Source organism: Macrobrachium rosenbergii, chromosome 15 (assembly GCF_040412425.1).
Source record: "Macrobrachium rosenbergii isolate ZJJX-2024 chromosome 15, ASM4041242v1, whole genome shotgun sequence".
In the NCBI taxonomy this organism is placed as follows: domain Eukaryota; kingdom Metazoa; phylum Arthropoda; class Malacostraca; order Decapoda; family Palaemonidae; genus Macrobrachium; species Macrobrachium rosenbergii.
In genome coordinates, this window is record NC_089755.1 from 46,740,873 (window position 1) to 46,761,070 (window position 20,198).

General features: G+C 35.7%; 1 protein-coding gene across 21 annotated transcripts in view; it reads right to left on the reverse strand.

Annotated features, from left to right (window-relative positions):
* cher (filamin-A) overlaps window positions 1-20,198 on the reverse strand; it is a 292,709-nt gene that overhangs the window by 95,975 nt on the left and 176,536 nt on the right. For all 21 annotated transcript variants that reach the window (XM_067117617.1, XM_067117615.1, XM_067117612.1 and 18 more), the window contains 4 exons: window positions 19,646-19,802; window positions 19,347-19,514; window positions 19,051-19,181; window positions 18,788-18,923 (listed from right to left, as the gene is read on the reverse strand). In XM_067117617.1, coding sequence (XP_066973718.1) covers window positions 18,788-18,923; window positions 19,051-19,181; window positions 19,347-19,514; window positions 19,646-19,802 — 592 coding nt within the window. The remainder of the gene's footprint in view (window positions 1-18,787; window positions 18,924-19,050; window positions 19,182-19,346; window positions 19,515-19,645; window positions 19,803-20,198) is intronic.

Here is a 20,198-nt window from a genome sequence, read left to right on the forward strand (position 1 = left end):
AGAAGTTAAGAATGATATTTATTTCCTAGATATTCTGATGAGCAAATAATTTTCGGAATGATAATAGAAGCGGGCTTGCACAGAAGGCAGAGAGCACCAGTGTCTCTGACGAAATAAACTCAAGTTTATGCTTTATTTTTTGTTATAGTCTTCCCTTACTTAATCTCCAGTTTTCCTTAAGCGTAAATACTTTATACCGAAGCATTCTACGTTTTGCCATTTTTCAGTATTTAAGTTTGACTGTCATATACTGCTGATTTTGAATATCTATTTTCCCTAAGGGGCCCCACAGTCATGGCATTCCTTTCTGATGCTTCGTTGAGTTTCCTGGAAACAGAGACATACCCCGAAAATTGATTGACTGGTTTACATCAAACTACGGTCGTCAACAGCAAAGATCACCAAAGCTGATATGCACAGAAATGGCCAACCTTTAAATATAATAAAGGTTGATGGAATTTAGCTACTGGTTCTTCATACACTGTGAGAGAAGACACGCTTCATTTCAGAGAGAGAGAGAGAGAGAGAGAGAGAGAGAGAGAGAGAGAGAGAGAGAGAGAGAGAGAGAGAGAGAATTACAAAGGTCACCTTGGACGCCAGCCGGGTAAAAAATGAAGACAAACGCCTGTGGAAGAGTAACAATTGCAGATACGTCTACAGAATAAAATAAGCACTCTGGCAAGTTGGGTTGAAAAGGGGGACGGGGAAGTAAAAGGGGACGGGGGAGGGGGAAGTAAAAGGGGAGGGGGAAATAGAAGGGGGTAAAAGGGGGTGGGGGGGAGATGTACTCGAAAGCCTGACCACAATATTAGCAAGACTATTTTAACACGAAAATGAGAAGGGAAAGACAACCGCACTAAGCATTAAGGATCAAGCTCAAGCAACGACTAATTTCAAAAGAGGCTTCAGAGAAACGTTTTTATTGATTCAATCACAAAGGGATAACGTGACACAGTTGCCCTTGATTTCTTTTATCAGCTTCACGCTCAAGAACTTTCAAACGCCCGTGGTCTATCACACTTAAAATTCCGCAGTGTCGTTTCAGTGTCTCTGTTTGCAATTAAAAGTGCATTTACGGCTAACTTTAACCTCTCAGTTACTTCGCATACCAAACGAATACTATCAGTTTAAAGAGGGGTTCAATTTTACGAGACTTTCCCACCACTTAAGAAAAATATATATAAATATATACTGTCGTTTGCTCCGTCTCCGAGCGGTCATTCAGTTTGTAATTTCAGTCTTCATTTTATTTCTAAGCTACTCAACGAACCTACTTAAAAAAAAACTGTTTTAATTTCCTCCTTGTGTGTCTGAAAATATTCAGATCGACAGATCCACATAACCTTTAAATATTAAATGTTTAAAGCTATCTGCGATTACATATAGTAAATTTCATTATGTTGTCAATATGCGCCTTTTATAGAGTTAATGACACAAAAACTAAATTTCTAATAACACTGTTAAAATTTTTGGCAAACTACACAGACGCGCAAACACCCACTAATCAATTATGTTTAAGCTAAACTTTAAATTAAAAAAAATCTAGGAAAGTAACCATCAACTTTTTCGACTGACCATGACAATCGACACTGATGGTGAAATTTCCGTAGATTTATTTTTTTGCATTCACGAGCTGAAGGTATGGACAGAAGGGTAGAATGAATGACTGCATGTCTCGTTACAAGATGCCTCAGATGATGTCTAACTGAATATACATTGGTGCATTTATTATATATTTTCCTATGGGAAATACATAAAAATGCACAGCCACACATACATTGTATATGATACACACACACACATATATAGATATGTATGTATGTATGTATGTATGTATATATATATATATATATATATATATATATATATATATATATATATATATATATATATATATATATATGAGAGAGAGAGGAGAGAGAATAATGGAAAAAAGTACTGGAGTACTTCCATGTGATTTTACACATTTTCATGGCGCAATTAAGTGTACCTTGACTGTAACGTGAAAATGTGTCTTTAGTGTACCATGGTAATGTGTAACAATTACCCGAAAGTATTCAGTACTTTGTCTTCCATTTTCTCCTCTTAGTGGCGATCCCGCAAAGTGAACCACTCGAAAGTTTTGTGATTCTTCTACACAAACACACACACATACGTTATATACATATATATATATATATATATATATATATATATATATATATATATATATATATATATACACACACATATATATATATACAGTATATATATATACATATATATATATATATATATATATATATATATATATATACAGCATATATATATATATATATATATATATATATATATATATATATATATATATATATATATATATATATATATATATATATATATATATATATATATATATATAGACACTTAGATTTGATGGTTTTCTTTTTGCTGCAATATTAAGTTGTTGCACTGTTTTTCTCTCATTTATTTATTTATCTAGTTGTATATTTTACGGTATGAATATATACACATTATATCTAAATATGTATTCATTATATATATAATGAATATATAATGTGTATATATTCATACCGTAAAATATACAACTAGATAAATACATAAATGTGAGGAAAAACAGTGCAACAACTTAATATTGCAGCAAAAAAAACAAAACAAAAAAACCATCAAATCTATGTATACATTACACGTAACCTGAGACTATTCTACATTCGTAACAAGGGCAAACACAACCAAATACAACAAGGACGAGAATAATCCAAGTAATGAAAAAAAAAAAAAAAATAACTTGGCATTCGGGAAGACAAATCCTCTCCCTATCTTCACATAGTAGGAGCAACTAAACGCAACTTGTAAATCAAGTTATCAGCGCTCATCTGCTACCAGCTAGTACTGCTAATACTATTACTATTAGAACTATGATACTATTACAACAACTACCACTATTATCATTAAAACAACTTCATCTTGGTTCTTGGCTCCCTATCATTACAATAACACTGAGTCACTTCGCACTAACAATATGCCCGCGGAAATAAACATTCTGATTCCTGACACTTTGAAGTTTTCTTAAAGCGATGCCTACCTAAGTATTTTCTTTCATGTTTGTGGTTGTGAAGTTGAACAATAAGGATATAAATTCGTAGACAGAGAGAGAGAGAGAGAGAGAGAGAGAGAGAGAGAGAGAGAGAGAGAGAGAGAGATTGCCCTTGCTTCGGCCATAAGATATTAACGACGGAAGTAAGTCATTCTCAATTAAGACAAAACGAGCGACCAGTCAAAACATCCCCCCCCCACCCCCAGGCGTAACTAAAAGAGCATATAAAAATTGTGCCACGCTCAAGAGCCGATTCAAAAATGGGATAAATATACAAAATAGCGCTGATGCCGCATATGAGTTATTTTTGTAAGGGCTCGAGGCTTGCCAATGCGTGAGCGCGTCTCTGCGGGTTCTTCCTCGAGCGCTTCTAGACAAATCATAAATTTTCCGATATATTTTAATCCGTGTTTCAGTGACGGAACAGATTATTAAAATCAATCACTCCCCTTTAAGTCGCTATGGGACTACTAGACATGAATGCAAAATCTTTTTAGACATACAATACATAATTGAACAAGTGCGCAAGCTAACATATACTCGTACACAAAAGCTTTTCAAGATAATGTCAAGTCAAAATTAAGAACACATTTTGACTCCAGCTATTTACTCCAGACAAAATCTTCCAGGCACCAGAACACGAATCATCTATTGCATTTCTAAACGGATATCATTTGGAAATGCACACTCCTCTATTAAGAAACCTTGAGAGACTGCAAGTCAGTCTCATATATAAATGGCATACAGCACGACGAGCTAAGACAGAATCTTGAGCCATGAGCATTCTACGAAGAGGACACACTGTCAATGACGTTTAAAGAAAACGTAATGCAATTCGAGAATTTGAAGAAATGTCAAATCATCGAGGAACTTTTACTAAAAAGCAGCAGAACCAAGAAGGGTAAATTTAAGTGGGAAAGTGACATGCAGTATAAACAAGTAAAGAAGAAAAATAGGTCACAGTGCTATCAAGGAAGCTTTGTAAAAGTGCAACGTGATGAAGGAACGCAAAAGAAAATAGTCATGCCAGCAAGGAAGTCTCAGAAATAGGCATGACCTTCAATGACGGTCTAGGGAAAAGTCCTGGGTATAAGTCCTGGGTAAAAGTCATGCTATCATGAAGTTTCGACAAAGAATGCTGGTAAGGAAGTTTTTGGGAAATGTCACGTTTTCAATGAAAGTTGCAATGCAATCAAAAATTGATTAAAAAATAGTCAAGGGAGTTTAAGAAATAAGGTATGCATTGGATTAAATTCTGGGGTAAAAGCCATGCTATCAATTGGCAGAAACTGGCCTGTAAGTTTTAGTGAAACGAAGCATTATAAGGATTAAAACCATCGAAAGAGTTTAATGCTGAAGATATTCAGTACAACAAAATCAGTCATCAACCATGAAGCTGTAAAATGTTCATGTAATAAATACATTTAAATAAAATGCAATTCAAGAAGATCTGGAACACTAGCAAACAAAAGACATTAGAAGAACGAATATAATAAAGGAAACTATAAACTGCAAAGCAATTAAAGCAATTTACGAAAATACCATGCAATATAGGGAATTTACCCTTCGCTGTAATATTCAAACACAGCAACAATATGGTGGAAATGCCATACGCTAAGAATGCAATAAAGGATACATAAACAAGCAACATGGGATGCATCGACATGTAATATATATATATATATATATATATATATATATATATATATATATATATATATATATATATATATATATATATATATATATATATAATGGTATATATATATATATATATATATATATATATATATATATATATATATATATATATATATATATATATATATATATATATATATATATATATATATATATATATAAATATAATATATAAAATGGGAATTGAAGCAAACACCAACAAATATACGTTATTATCAAAACCATTTTGATAAGCATGTGCTGTGCAATGAAGAGCATTAAATATGCCAAAAAAAAGCACAGCTAAAAAGGAATTGTACAGTTATCATTCATAACGTAAAGAACTGTTGAAGAATGAATCACGCAAAAGTACATGCTAAGCTGCTAACACCATTCATGAAAAAACGTCACAGCGGTTTAATAAAATGCCTTTAAACACTCGTCTCAGAACATATTACGCTACGGAAGTAGTTTTAGAAAATATGCTCCATAGGACATTTAGGAAATGAAAAACAACAATAATAATACATTGCCTGGAGAACAGGTAAAGGCCATGTTACACTGATCGTTTAAAATAACGATTGAAAAAATCCCAATGAAATGTTAATATTGTTTACTTAAATACCCCCGTTGAAAGGCGTGTCTAAAATGGCATGCAAAATAACTGTCTTGAAAGTTGGTCCTATTGTAGATGCTACCATACAATCCCAGACATAACCAATCTAACGTAAGCTCTATGAAAATGTTAGGATCGATGTTTATTCAGTTATTACTCGAAAGAAGCACAGTACTATGAATTCTACAACGCAAGAAAATCAGACACCGCCAACTTTTCTGCATTCCACTTTATCTTGTAATGAGTTTCTATGCAACGCTGCGTTCTGGTTTTAGAAATATGCTCAGGTTCTGCCTGTCTGCAGTCGTCAAAAAAGAGAGTCCTGAAGTTGAACGAAAACACCTTTACACAAAAGCAGCTTATCTGGCTGGAGACCAACACTGAAACGAATCAATTAACTTGCTCTGGTGAACAGGAGAATGTTTGTAAATTCCACCGAGATACCCACACTAAGAATAAACACACATTTACGATTACTTCGACGACAGGGATGTTAGCAATGAGTTTGAAGATTATTTGAAAGCTTGTAACCATCCAGATCCTGCCATTGTTTTTCTTCTAGAAACAAATTACTGAAAGGTCGTACGAGAGGAGCTGATTTTGGAGAGAAAAAAAATTAGTGGATCGTATGAAATTTCATATCGAAGTGGACTATGATCCAGTCCTTTAACAATTGTTAACCATTAAACAGGGGTAAAAAAAAAAAAGCGTTATCAGGATTATTTAGACAATTCTACTGAGTGCTCTAATTTTGATTCTTGTTTTTCTCCAGACTTTGACAACTTCGAAATCGAAAACCAAATAGGATCTTGCTGTGGAAACGAAATTTCCAAAGCGTCACCATGAAAAATTAACTGTATAATTAAACCATACAAACGGTAGAAAATGCTGTCATCCAATTAAGGACCACCTCAAAAAGTTTTACAATAACAATTGCGAGGCCACGTCACGTTCATTCTTAACGAACTGTTCTCTAGGATTTACAGTTTCTGAAAGAGAGGAGGTTGAAAATAACCAGATATTTCAACGGGCAAAATGAACTTGCATCTTTCATGGATCCCGTCATGTTGTCACCTTTCTATTACTCAGGGAGGGCCGTATGACAGCGGGTTGAGAGAAACAAGGAAAATTTCTCGAGTAATTATCTAGAGAATTTCATGAAAGTTTTTAATTGGGTTTCCCGTAGTAATAATACAAGAAGAAGAAGAAGAAGAAGAAGAAGAAGAAGAAGAAGAAGAAGAAGAAGAAGAAGAAGAAGAAGAAGAAGAAGGGGAGGAGGAAGAGGAAGAGGGGGAAAATTATTTTGGTAAGTTTTTCTCTTTACGTAAGAGCTCCACCAATATCAAGACACTTGACGGCTAATGTGATGGCAACTCAAAACTCCTCAAGAGCCACTCACTCTGATCAACGACCTCTCACTCTCTCACCGGAGAGAGAGAGAGAGAGAGAGAGAGAGAGAGAGAGAGAGAGAGAGAAAAGCAGCAGGCACACATGAACCAAATCACCTCTCTTATTAACCACCACCCCCAACCCACCCTCCGCCCATATATCTCTTAATCTCGGCTCTGCAGGGGAGGTGGAAGGTAGGGAGGGGAAGGGAGGTGGGAAAAAGCTACCACGCTGGCGACTGAAATCCATTATCCCCAAAATAACACTTTCTCCACCTTGGCAGAGGAGCCAAATTCTTTTCTATTTACTTGTAATGCCAAAGGAAAATATTTTCAGCCATAACGATGCACAGGCCATGGGTTAATTTATGGGTCTACTCCTCCACCCGTTCCCCCCCCAAAATAAATTTGGGGAAAATTTACACACCATTGTCCGAGACTTGGCCAGGGATCCTCTGCAGCAGGACTGAAAAGCACAAAGTACTGCGATTTCCCTGGCTGGTGTCGTTAAGGTCAATTGTTCACCAAGGAAGATCTTTTAAGATAAAACGAGGCACCGACTCGTGAAGCGACAGACGTGTTAAATTATTGCGACCACTTGAAAAGAAAGAGAGGAGAAAGGAGGGAGATCCAACAAACTTCCCCCCCCCCCACCCCCGCCCCCATTAAATTTTTTTTTATATAATGGTTAACTGCTGGACTAAATAGTGAAAAACGTAACGTAGCTTATCCCTACAAGAAAAAACTTTAACATTTACTTTACCGTCTCACATGGCAAAAGGGTAGCTTCTTGAAAAAAAAATGCACGTGCAACCGAGAGAGAAAGTACAAAACTTCAAAAATTCAATACTACCGGGAACAGTTATATAATCTCCAAATTGGCCAACCCACCTTCACAGTTTCTGTATCTGTATCAGCCACAACTTACGAAATGTTGCTTTTGATAATAAAATCGAAATGGTTGGTGTACGAACTCTAAGATACTATTACAGGCGGATAAAATAAAGTAATAGTTAATGTAATGGTTGACTAATTATTATAACTAATATATCCTTCCAAAGAGTAAACGAAGTATTCAGCAAATCACTACGATCTGATGCATTCACCACTTATGAACTATCAAGGCTCCCATATAAATGGCTTTTGTTTTCCTTTATAAATAACTACCGTGTCATAATAAATAACTACTGTGTCATAATATAAATGTCACTGAGGCCGCTATTTCTTGATTATAATGTCTATTACTGGAAAAAAAAAAACTGACAGACTACTGCGCAAATGTTTGGAATCAAGCACGCCAGCGCGAGTTTACAGAGAACACAATACCTATGTAAAAGCATAAGCCCTCTGACCATCAGGTATTGTTGCCAAGGTCTCACAATAACCGATAAATTAAATGAGTCACGGCGTAAAGGCAGTTGGAAACCATTCGGCGAATGCTTTTATTTCGAGCGATGCCGAAGCACGATAACATCAGCAAGTCGAGCGAGAACAGGCCAGAACAAGCGTCTGGTTCAAGTCACAATTCCGCGCATTTCACATCCCGCGACAATACCTCGGTCATAGTCGATGTGATGACGGATTAACCAAAAGCCCTTTGCAGCACGTTATTACGATTTACTGTAACCTCTATTAATAGACCTATTTAAAAAAAACCATCCTCGTATCCGGGGTAAGGCTTAGCCGGTTAAGCAAGAAATGTTAATTGTTTTCGCCAGTCTCAAATTACGGACCCTGATATATACTGTAGAGTAGGGCTAAAGGGACGTTTGCTTTGTTGCGCCTTAACACATTAATATTTATCCACTAACACTCGTTTAAACTGGTTTAAGTTATTTTTTTCTTCAAAATTTCATTCACGTACGTCTAAAAGACAAAATACCGTGAAATTTGAATGAATGCCTATCTATACACAAACACACACAACATTACACAAATGATCTAATTTGCAGATCAACGGCTCCTCCCCAAAAGTTAAAAATGATAGGTTGATAAATTAACTGTTATTCTTCGGTACAAACTCTCACAAAACCTAAAAAGAAGTAATTTTTGAAGACTGAACAGCGGGAAACTTTTAAATTCAATGCTGAATAATTAGTACTCCGAAACTTATAGAGAAACGGGGCGAAGCACGAGAAGGGAGAGAGAATTTGGCAGCGCCGAACCGATGAAAAATTTTCCACTTCTCAAAAGTATAAAAAAACAGGTTCAGTTTTAAAGGCAAACTCTGCGTAAACAAGCTTACATTATCACAAGAAGGAGTGGGGGTTTAATCGGGCCAAAGTCATTCGTGAATATTAAATTCTTCTAATAGGAAAAAAGACATATTGCCCCGCGGTCCATTCGACAAATGGCGAGAGATTACGGGAAACCTAAGGAGACAAATTCATCAATCAACCCACTGCTTCGGCTTGATTAACAAACAATGCCTGGCGTGTGTGTGTGTGTACATATATATATATATATATATATATATATATATATATATATATATATATATATATATATATATATATATATATATATATATATATATATATATATATATTATACACACATACATATATACATACACACTATATATATAGAATATAGACAGATAGATAGATACATGTGTATATAAGAGTACATTTTATTATATAATCTTCCTTGAAACCGAGACCAAGATTAAATCACAGTTAGAAGAGCCAGTGAAAAAAAATGCAAGACTACAAATTTACAGCAAATTTAATTAAAAAATTAATGACTCGCTGTGGACAACCATTTTCAATCATTTAGATAAGCAAAAGCAACAAAACAGAAATAAAAAAAGCAGAACAAAACAAGTACAATATCGCCGCCCGAAGACGCCAGATAAATCACACACCTACAATTAAGATGCCTAAGTGCTGTAAAATTCCCGCAAGGGGAGGAGGAGGGGGAGGAGGAGGAGGAGACAAGAAGGATTTGTTTTGGAATTTCTTGAATGCCAATCCTGGTACTGCGAGTCACTAAACCTCAATTAGGAGAATTTGATCTTTTTGCGACGAACTGACCTTGAGTCATGAGCAAAGACATTCGGAAGGTCAAAGAGAAGCGCCCAAAGTCAAGGGAGTCGATAAAGAGGGAAATGTTTACATCAAGTCACGGATTCAGATCTGATGACCCATTAATACTCGCGGTCTCTGAGGCCGGATCCTCCCCCTGTTAGAGAGGACTTCCCGAGAATAGCCAGAGAGAGAGAGAGAGAGAGAGAGAGAGAGAGAGAGAGAGAGAGAGAGAGAGAGAGAGAGAGCTCTACGAACAGGAACAGCGGACGTGAGAGACAGAAAGCTCTAGGAACAGCAACAGCGGACGTCTGGAGAGAGAGAGAGAGAGAGAGAGAGAGAGAGAGAGAGAGAGAGAGAGAGAGAGAGAAACAAGCGCTAGGAAAAGCAACGGCGGATGAGAGAGAGAGAGAGAGAGAGAGAGAAACAGCGCTAGGAAAAGCAACGGCTAGGATGAGAGCAGACGGAGAGAGAGAGAGAGAGAGAGAGAGAGAGAGAGAGAGAGAAAACAAACTCTAGGAAAAGCAACAGCGGACGAGAGAGACAGAGAGCAAGCACTAGGAAAAGCAACCGCGGACGAGAGAGAGAGAGAGAAAACAAACTCTAAGAAAAGCAACAGCGGACGAGAGAAAGAGAGAGAGAGAGAAAAAAAAACAAACTCTTGGAAAAGCAACAGCGGACGAGAGAGAGAGAGAGAGAGAGAGAGAGGAGAGAGAGAGAGAGAGAGAGAGAGAGAGAGAGAGAGAGAGCTAGGAAAAGCAACAGCGGACGTCTGAGAGAGAGAGAGAGAGAGAGAGAGAGAGCAAGCTCTAGGAAAAGCAACAGCGGACGTGACCGACTGAAGGGAGGACCTGAACGTCTTTATTGGACTGCCCAGTTTCTTTCCTTCACTCTTCCCAAGAGACGAGAGCTGAGCTTACGGAGACGAGAGACAGCTCACGCCCAATTAAGATTCTTCCCCATTTATCAAAACCATCCATTTGCCTCGCGTGTCGCCTGTCTGAATTTCAGCACTTAATGTTCCGATATTTTCTCCCGTAGATTCTAATCTCATGGGGTCTGAGTTCTCTAGAAATCGGGATAAACGTTGGCGTAATCATTTAAGGAATATTCAAAACGGAGGGAAGAAGATTAATGATTTCCCTTTGGCCACTAATTTTAGATTTTATTTATGTTCATGTCTATATATACATATATATATATATATATATATATATATATATATATATATATATATATATATATATATATACATATACATACTGTACACACAATATATATAAATATATATATATATATATATATATATATAAAATGTAATATCTATAGAATTACATAATCCTCAATTAAATAATTTAAGGCTATTCAGAGGTTGTCCCTTTCTTAACCTCAGATTCTGATACCTGTCTTGAATGACCTTGATACCTTAAATCATCAAGCCCTGGCATCAAAATCCTCACCTCGGCCAAAGTCAAACTTACGTAAGCTCACACAAAAACGATTTTACTAAATCTATCAAATCTTTTCCCTAAATCTTTTCAGTAGAGATTTGGCATGCAATTAGTAAAGAATAAAAAAAATTGAAATCTCATTTTTAGAGAGAGAGAGAGAGAGAGAGAGAGAGAGAGAGAGAGAGAGAGAGAGAGAGAGAGAGAGAGAGAGAGAGAGAGAGAGAAAGAGAGAGAGAGAACGTGACTAACTGAAAGGGGGATTTGACTGAGTCTTTCAGCCAAAGTAGTAAAAGAATTTTTAAAGATTGAAATCTCATTTTTATGAGAGAGAGAGAGAGAGAGAGAGAGAGAGAGAGAGAGAGAGAGAGAGAGAGAGAGAGAGAGAGAGAGAGAGAATCTAATCAAGTTCTAGTTAAAAACACAGCGGACGTGACTAACTGAAAGGGGGATTTGACTGAGTCTTTCAGCCAATGCTCTTCTCTCTCTCTTCCCGGGACGACGAGAGGCAACTCTCGCTCAATTAAGATTCTTCCACAATTATCAAAACAGCCCCTTAGCTCCTGCGTCGCTCTCCTAAATCTAAGTAATTAATCTCCGGTGCTTTCCTCTTTGCCTTTTCTACTCTAAGGCTCTTGTTTGCTCGCACAATTAAGGCAAAATTTATGACACTATCTGAGAGTACGGAGAAATGGAGGGAAAGAATGAAGAATGTATGAAAATTCACTCCTGAGAGTTTATTATTGCTAATTTCCAATATGATCAGTTCTTCACATGATGCAGTAACTGCCAATCAAATGAGAGGATTGAACTTCAGCTCTTCAACAGGATTTGAACTAGAACCGTCTGAGTTGCAAGCACACACCTTGACCGACACCACTAAGGGAAAAACTTTATTTCTAAATTTTTTTTTTACCGGTTTGGAAATTTTGCCTCCACTAGGCTTTCTTAGAAAGCTCTCTTGCACATCAATAATGGTGACATTAATGGTCACATCATCGTCACTGTTGCAAGTGAGACTTGAGTGAGGTCGGTAAAGCTGTGCGCTTAAAGAATTCAAAATCTGCTGGGTCCGAAGTTCAATTCTCATTTAGTTGTCAGTTACAACACACCCAAACACACTAATATATATATATATCAGTTACAAACACCCAAACACACTAATATATATATATATATATATATATATATATATATATATATATATATATAAATAAATATATATATATATATATATATATATATATATATATATAAATAAATATATATATATATATATATATATATATATATATATATATATATATATATATATATATATATATATATATATATATATAAAATCTCCAATGTAGCATGAAGGAACGCGTGCCTGAGGGAATATCACTAAGTCCACGTCGGAAGGTGAGTGAAAACCGAGACTTTGAACAAGTACTTTCGTAGTTTATTCTACATTGTAGAATAAAATACGCAAGTACTTGTTCAAAAGTCCCGGTTTTCACTCACCTCCGACGTGGACTTAGTGACACACACATATATATATATATATATAATATATATATATATATATATATATATATATATATATATATATATATATATATATATTTGTATATAGAATATGAGAGCTGATGGGGATGGCAAAATTTACTGGAAAAAAGCATTAAACTGCACAATTTTTGAGAGAGAGAGAGAGAGAGAGAGAGAGAGAGAGAGAGAGAGAGAGAGAGAGAGAGAGAGAGAGAGAGAGAGATTCTTCAACGACACAAACAAGCCGAGGTGTGTAACAATAGCAGTCTTTTGTTGCCACATTCAGCAGGAAACTACCAATGAATGTTCCATGACAAACTGCGCGCTGGTTTGGCGCCAAAATCAACGGATGAAACGAAAGCAAAAACAGAGGGACACACTGCAAAAAAAAAAAAAAAAAAAAAAAAGACATGTTGATCGCATGAGCTTTACAAAGACGACAGCTTACAATGCAACAGTCCTTTCGCTTATGAAAGGAAACACGCTACACAAAGATGCAATAATGAGCTAAAAGGTAACGCCTTTCACAAAGGTGCAATAATGCGCAAAATCCAATTAACAGCTTTTCTAACACATCACTGATGCTTCTTCTTTTCATCTCAACTGAAGGTTGCATATATATTCCCGCTATTTAAAGATGAACGGCGAATGCCAAGCTCGTTCAAAGCAAACATTCTTTGCATAAGATGAATTACGAAATTCGTTTGAGATATTAGTGGCTCAAGGGAAAACGAAGACAGTGTCACTTTCACATTCATCTTTTACTCGATGAATCAAGGACGAGCCTCTAAATATAAATTAAGAAAATAGAAACTTCAAGCTTCCAATGAATTTAAGGCTATATTTCTCTCTCAATGAGATAATAAGTAAAACTTAAAACTTACACCTTCCACTAAAGTTTGACGGTATTTCGCACCCTCTCATTGAAGCAACAAGTACAGTTAGGTGTTGATATAATAATGACAGATTTAATTACGAACAAGTCATTTCTCCTAACCAACGAAAAATAGCTTTGACCCTCACCATTCCGTATTATACCCAGACCCCCCCACGACACCGTTTCTCAACAAAATCCCGTCGATCTTCTTTTTATTGCTCTAACAATCAACATCCATTTTTTCAAAATACTGAATACCAACATTTTCCAAAGGATTTAAACCTAAGTTATCTTTCCTTATAGGGAAGAGACTACAGTATTCTGGCAAACTTTAGCCTTTGATTTGCTGTATAACTGCCAGTTACTCCTCTTCTTCTCCTTTCGACCTTATTAATCCCACTGTATAGCAGGGTCGGCCACTTGAGTCAACTTTCTCCATCTATATCCACTGCAACTGCCAGTTACTCTTCTTCTTCTTTCGACCTTATTTATCCCACTGTATAGCTGGGTCGGCCACTCGAGTCAACGTTCTCCAACTATTTCTACTGCAACTGCCAGTTACTGATACTAATATATCCAAGTTAGTAGAGTGTGTATCTTGATAAAAGCTATATAAAAACTCCTCTTCCTTACCATTATACAAAACATATCACGGATACTTACAAATACTCTCAAAATTCACTAGCATGCATTTTATTAAAAAGATTTTGGAAAATACTAATGATAAAAATACATCACATCTCTAATATTCCTGCTGCAGGCTTCACCTTTATTCAAAATTGTGATAATTTCACAATAAGACAATAAGCAATTCATTATATTGCAATCTTAGCACCCGCAAGCATTGCAAAGGGTTGCTAACCTGAATAAAATAATGGAACTTTAAAGGCATGACTGCCTTTTCAATTTAAACAAATATTTCACCGTGAAAATATTTTAAAAGTATTGAGGTTAATAAAATCAACTTCGTTCTCCTTCTACACGAAAAAACACATTGTTTCATTAACCACATCAAATACTAACATCAAGGAACTGGCTACAATTGATTATTATACTTTTTGTTTATAAAAGCGTATGATAATGAATGAAGGAAGGAAGGGAGAGAAGGAGGTTATCATCTAATATAACAAGATCCATGCACTTACAACAGGAAAGTGTTAGAGGTAATATTGAAAGAGAGCAGATCTTGCATACAGAGAAGACTTGTTTTGAGAAGACTACAACAGTCTTTCAGTTCAACACTTTCCAGTGGACAACGCTGTGGCACACCAGGCATGGTTTTCTAGAAAACGAGAAATGCCGTGGTAAACATGTCAATGTAATATTAGACAGTATACCAAATACAACTGGTGTTAGTAGACTTTTTATGTGAAAGAAATCATGAAACATTCAAATATCAATTCATATTCCTGCATTAGTTTTTCTGTCTATAAAAAATCTTCTTATAATAGGATATTGTTCCTTTGAATATCATTATTTGAAACCTCATTTTACTCCTGTGTTAGTTTTTCTGTCTATAAAAAAATCTTCCTATAAAAGAATGATATTGTTCCTACGAATTATCATTATCTGAACGCCCATCTTACTTTTCTGGTGAATATAAGATTTGTTTACTAAGTTTTTGAATCATAAATTAGCATCTTTACAGACCTGCAAATAACTATATAAAAATGTCTATTTGTGCATGTCAAAAGCACCTGCACTTGGTCTCAAAGACAATTTACTAAATTTTTGAATCACAAATTAGCATCTTTGCAGACCTGCAAATAACTATACAAAAATGTCTATTTGTGCATGTCAAAAGCACCTGCATTTGGTCTCAAAGACATTCTTCCAAAAATCAATATTTACTTTTTGGCTGGCTGGCAGTTACCATAAGTTCTTAATAAAACTAATGGAAATTATGCAACAAAGTTCAAAAAATATTAAATAAGAAAACCAAAGGCAACTCTTGCAATTCCCCCACATATATTGGCAAACCTACAAAAGTTGCACATTTCATAATAAATTATCATGACCTTCAGAAATCATGGGGATTTTAGTTACACTGAAGATGCTACAATTATCGTGTTTATAATTTATATAACATCTCAAATTGACATTGCAATAATAATAATGTAAACAACATTAACCTACCAGGAAACGATGGTAGTTTTTGCATTCTGAAATATTTATTTATTTCCCATTTGATTTAAACTAAGAGTCGTCGATACAAATTTGTTTAACCAGATTACCAAGCCATAAAACAGTTGTCGTTTAAAAACACTCACTCAACTTAAAGCACAGATAATTATTACAAGTGTACCCTAACTTTCATGAAGGATTAATACAAGAGTACAGACCTACTGTCAAATATGATGGCTAAGTAAAGGGGATTAAACATGTCCCACTGACTATCATCCTAACCCTCAAAATATCAGTTCTGTTGCACAGCTGGAACAAAGGCCTACAACAAATGGCCCAGAAGCTGGGCCCTGGACAGACAGTGATAACTCCAAACATGGAGCTGATTATCCATACCCAATCAGTATTAAACAAAGAACAAATTAAGTAAAAATAAGAATAATCACTGCATTTTATATACAGTAGTAGGATTACCATCATTATTATGAGCATTATTAAGTAATTTAACCCAACCACCAAGCGCAAAACCTGGACCTTAATGTATTGCCTTTCACATTTGAACGATTTGCTTGCAAACATCAAAAACACTGATATTCAGAGCTTGTATTAGCTAAGATGACTTTCCTCAACATATATTTCTCATATTTATTCAAGGTTCCTAAACGATTAACAATCTTCAAGATCCTGTCTTGCATAAAATATTAGAGCCAAGTATAAAATCAGATGCAAACAAACATCTCCTTGGCCACAGGCTAAGTAATGATGTAGATTTTTAGAAAAATGATGAAAAAATGAATGAATAAATGACACACAAAAAACAATAATAACCAACTTCCTACCAAGCATAGCCATAACATCAATTTTTGTAGTGGCAATGGTAACTGAAAATAGATTATGAGTCAATTTCTCAATTACTTTAAATTCGAAATGAAGCAGACTCAGACCTTAAAATAGGAGAGAGAGAGAGAGAGAGAGAGAGAGAGAGAGAGAGAGAGAGAGAGAGAGAGAGAGAGAGAGAGAGAGAGAGAGAGAGAGAGAGAGAGAGAGAGAGAGATTCTTACATAGATGTACACTCACAGATGCCAGGATTTTGTTATACAAAGCTTCCTTTTGAAGCAAACCTAAGAAAAGTTGAGTCAGCATAAAAGAGAAATATGGAGGTGAATCTGTCTTATTTTTCTTAGGGCCTTTTGTGAAACAAAAACCTATATTATAACTATAAATCACGAACAGCACAAAATGCAAGTACGAAGACCAAAATATAAATAAAAGCAATTACCAGTACAACTGTTTCAGTAACACCTGGTTATGTTGAAATGATAAATTCCTGTTGAACATGTAACACTACACTTTCATGAAGCCAGACGGTATATAAAGGAGGAGGAGGAGGGTGTCCTGGGAGGGGAGAGGGAGTGAGGCAAGGGGTTGAGGGGAAGGGAGAAGAGGGCTTAAATATATAAATATCTGTCATTAGCGCCACTTCTGCTCTGTTTCTTCTTACTTCATCCGCCCCCACACACTATTCCTTGCCAACTACTCCTACCTTCCCATCAATCTTTATTTTTAATGCTAATTCACTAGCATTTTGTTGGAGAGAGAGAGAGAGAGAGAGAGAGAGAGAGAGAGAGAGAGAGAGAGAGAGAGAGAGAGAGAGAGAGAGAGAGAGAGAGAGAGAGAGAGAGTTCAAATTCTGTGTTGATATGGATTTTATTCTCTTCTACCTTTCATGGTCTCTTTGCCACTGTAGAGGTAGTGTTGCAGGGGCATGTTTTCTCCGATATCCTCATATCTTTTTCGTACATTTGCCACCGATATTTGTGCAAAGTAGCCAATATTTTGTTGTCATATCTCTTCATTAAGCACAAACAAATGCAATTTTTATTTTGCAACCAGCATTGACTATACCTTGATGCTTGGCTTAAAGGTGCTTTTATATTCTAGAAACATCCTTGCATGACACCATCCAAGTGTTATCAATAGAGGTGATTCAGTAATCCCCAAACCAAAAATTATACTACAATTATAGCACAACTTACTAAATATGGTTTATCTGTCAACACAGAAAATAGATAGTGAAATGGTAACTCTTTTTTCTGAAAGAAAAAACCTAGGGAAAAAAATTGGGGGAAATGAACTGCACTTGAATGAGAATTGGCTTCTTACAAATATACACAAAGAATGAGGTACAGTGCAAGAACACCTTTTGCATAAGCATCCTTTTACTGCAGCCATCAGTAGCAACAACTTAAATAGAGAGAGAGAGAGAGAGAGAGAGAGAGAGAGAGAGAGAGAGAGAGAGAGAGAGAGAGAGAGAGAGAGAGAGAGAGAGAGAGAGAGAGAGCAATCATTCTTTCCTTCTTTCTAATTTGTAATCACAAAATGATAAGCAGATCACAATCCTCTTTGCATATAATAATTTACTCTTCCCAAAAAATTAAATCTCGTTTAGGTTTTTCCACATAATTGTCATTACTTCAATCTTCCTACTACATTATTTTAACTTAACTCCCCATGTAACACAATGGCAGTTACAAAAGTTGATATGACACTGCATGCTCCATTAAATTCAGTCAATAATGCTTATTCAATTTATAATAAAAAATACGTCACACTAAATATCTACCAAAGAAAAAAGCATGAGGAGTTTCATTCATCTTTTTATGTCTAAATAAAAATCATTGTACGCCAAAACAACCAAGTATACTGAAGTACAGTATTTAGTTTTAGATAGCAAAAACGTTTAATATCAAGGTTCCTCCCTCTAAAAAAATTGAAGAAACCAGTTCCCTCAGTATCAAAAACTTAATCAATAACCTAAAACACCTAGAAATTCCTAAACGCCAAGTACTCTCAGTACACATTTAGTTGTTTGCTATCAACTGCAGATCTTTCTCAAAACCTAACTGCTAACCACTCAAAACAGAGGAGCTGACTATAAAGTACCATCAAGAACGGGGGGTTGACAACAAGGTAAAAAAATATCCATACAATTGGTACTCACAGTGAAAGAGTAGAAACCATCAGGTACAGGTTGGCCCCCAAACTTCACAGAAAGAGTGTATTCTCCAGCATCTTTGACAGTATAATATATGCTGAAAGTTCCATCACCATTGTCCTCGATGTCAATATCCAAATCACTAAGAAAAAAAAAATGAAAACTGATCAAACCTTTTAAACTAGTATAGAAAATATATCAATGTGCCATGTTTATTGAATTCACCCAATATTTCTTGATGTACCAAAACTACATAAATTTATCCTTACCTGCCAGATGTGGATCGTATTCTGCAAGTCACAGCCCCATTTCCTGCATTCTTTGCATTTACAGTAATACAGTACTCTTCACCAATATTCAAAGAATGATTGATGCCCTCAGTAATTTTACATTCATCAGCCTGTAATATTTTAAAGCATATAAACACTGTAAATTCCAAGAACAAGTTATATACAAAATATGTGATTCATCATACAGCGATATAGTTTAAAATATATAAAGGCCTTTCTTACCTACAAAGATACCTCAGTCCAAAAATATTTACAGAGTATTCATATCAAATTACCTTTCCAGTAGCAAAGGCCTGGACAGGGAATGGTGAGTGTCCAACTTCCTGATCAGCATATTTAACAGAAACTTTGTACTTCCCACAGTCATCTGGAACATATGAGGCACTGTAAGTGCCATCTCTGTTGTCCACTACCTTCACTTTCCTTGGATGACCATCTGGACCCTAGAGATCGTAACAAAAGACAACGATTGAAAAAATTCATAAACATTCCTAAACACTTTCTCAGTTTTAATTTGAAATTACATTTTTTACTTGTCATGCAACTACAAATAACCTGAAGTTATGTAACGTACAGTGACAGTCACTTGGAGATCTCCTACACCAGCATCATTTGTGTCTATTACAAGCTCCGTTGGTAGGGAAGCAGGAATGCCTTTGCTTGAAACACCAGAACCTGAGACTTTCACTCTATTAGGTTCCACAGGTGGCCGCACACGAGTTCGGAATGGACTAAAGAGAGAAAAAGAGAAAAAGATGATTAGGGTACAAAATATACGGCAGTGAAAATTTCAAATACGTAAGCATTCAGATGGAATATGATTTTGCACACAAAGTCATTTTAAAATGAGAGAAAAATAAACAGATGCAATTACAGATTTTTCTCATTTTATAACAATTTACTCAAACATACCTTCAAGTGAAATAAATACTGGCACATAAAATCATTCACGCCAAGCAAACAAAGGAAACGACATTCTAAACACAGCAATAAAAATACCCAACTGCCTATATATGTCAATCATACCAAAAGCAATCAAGGCAGAAACCAATACAAAACCAGTCACGGGTCCCAAACTAGAAATGATTCACTACATGCACCTAACTTATAAGAAATAAAAAATATCT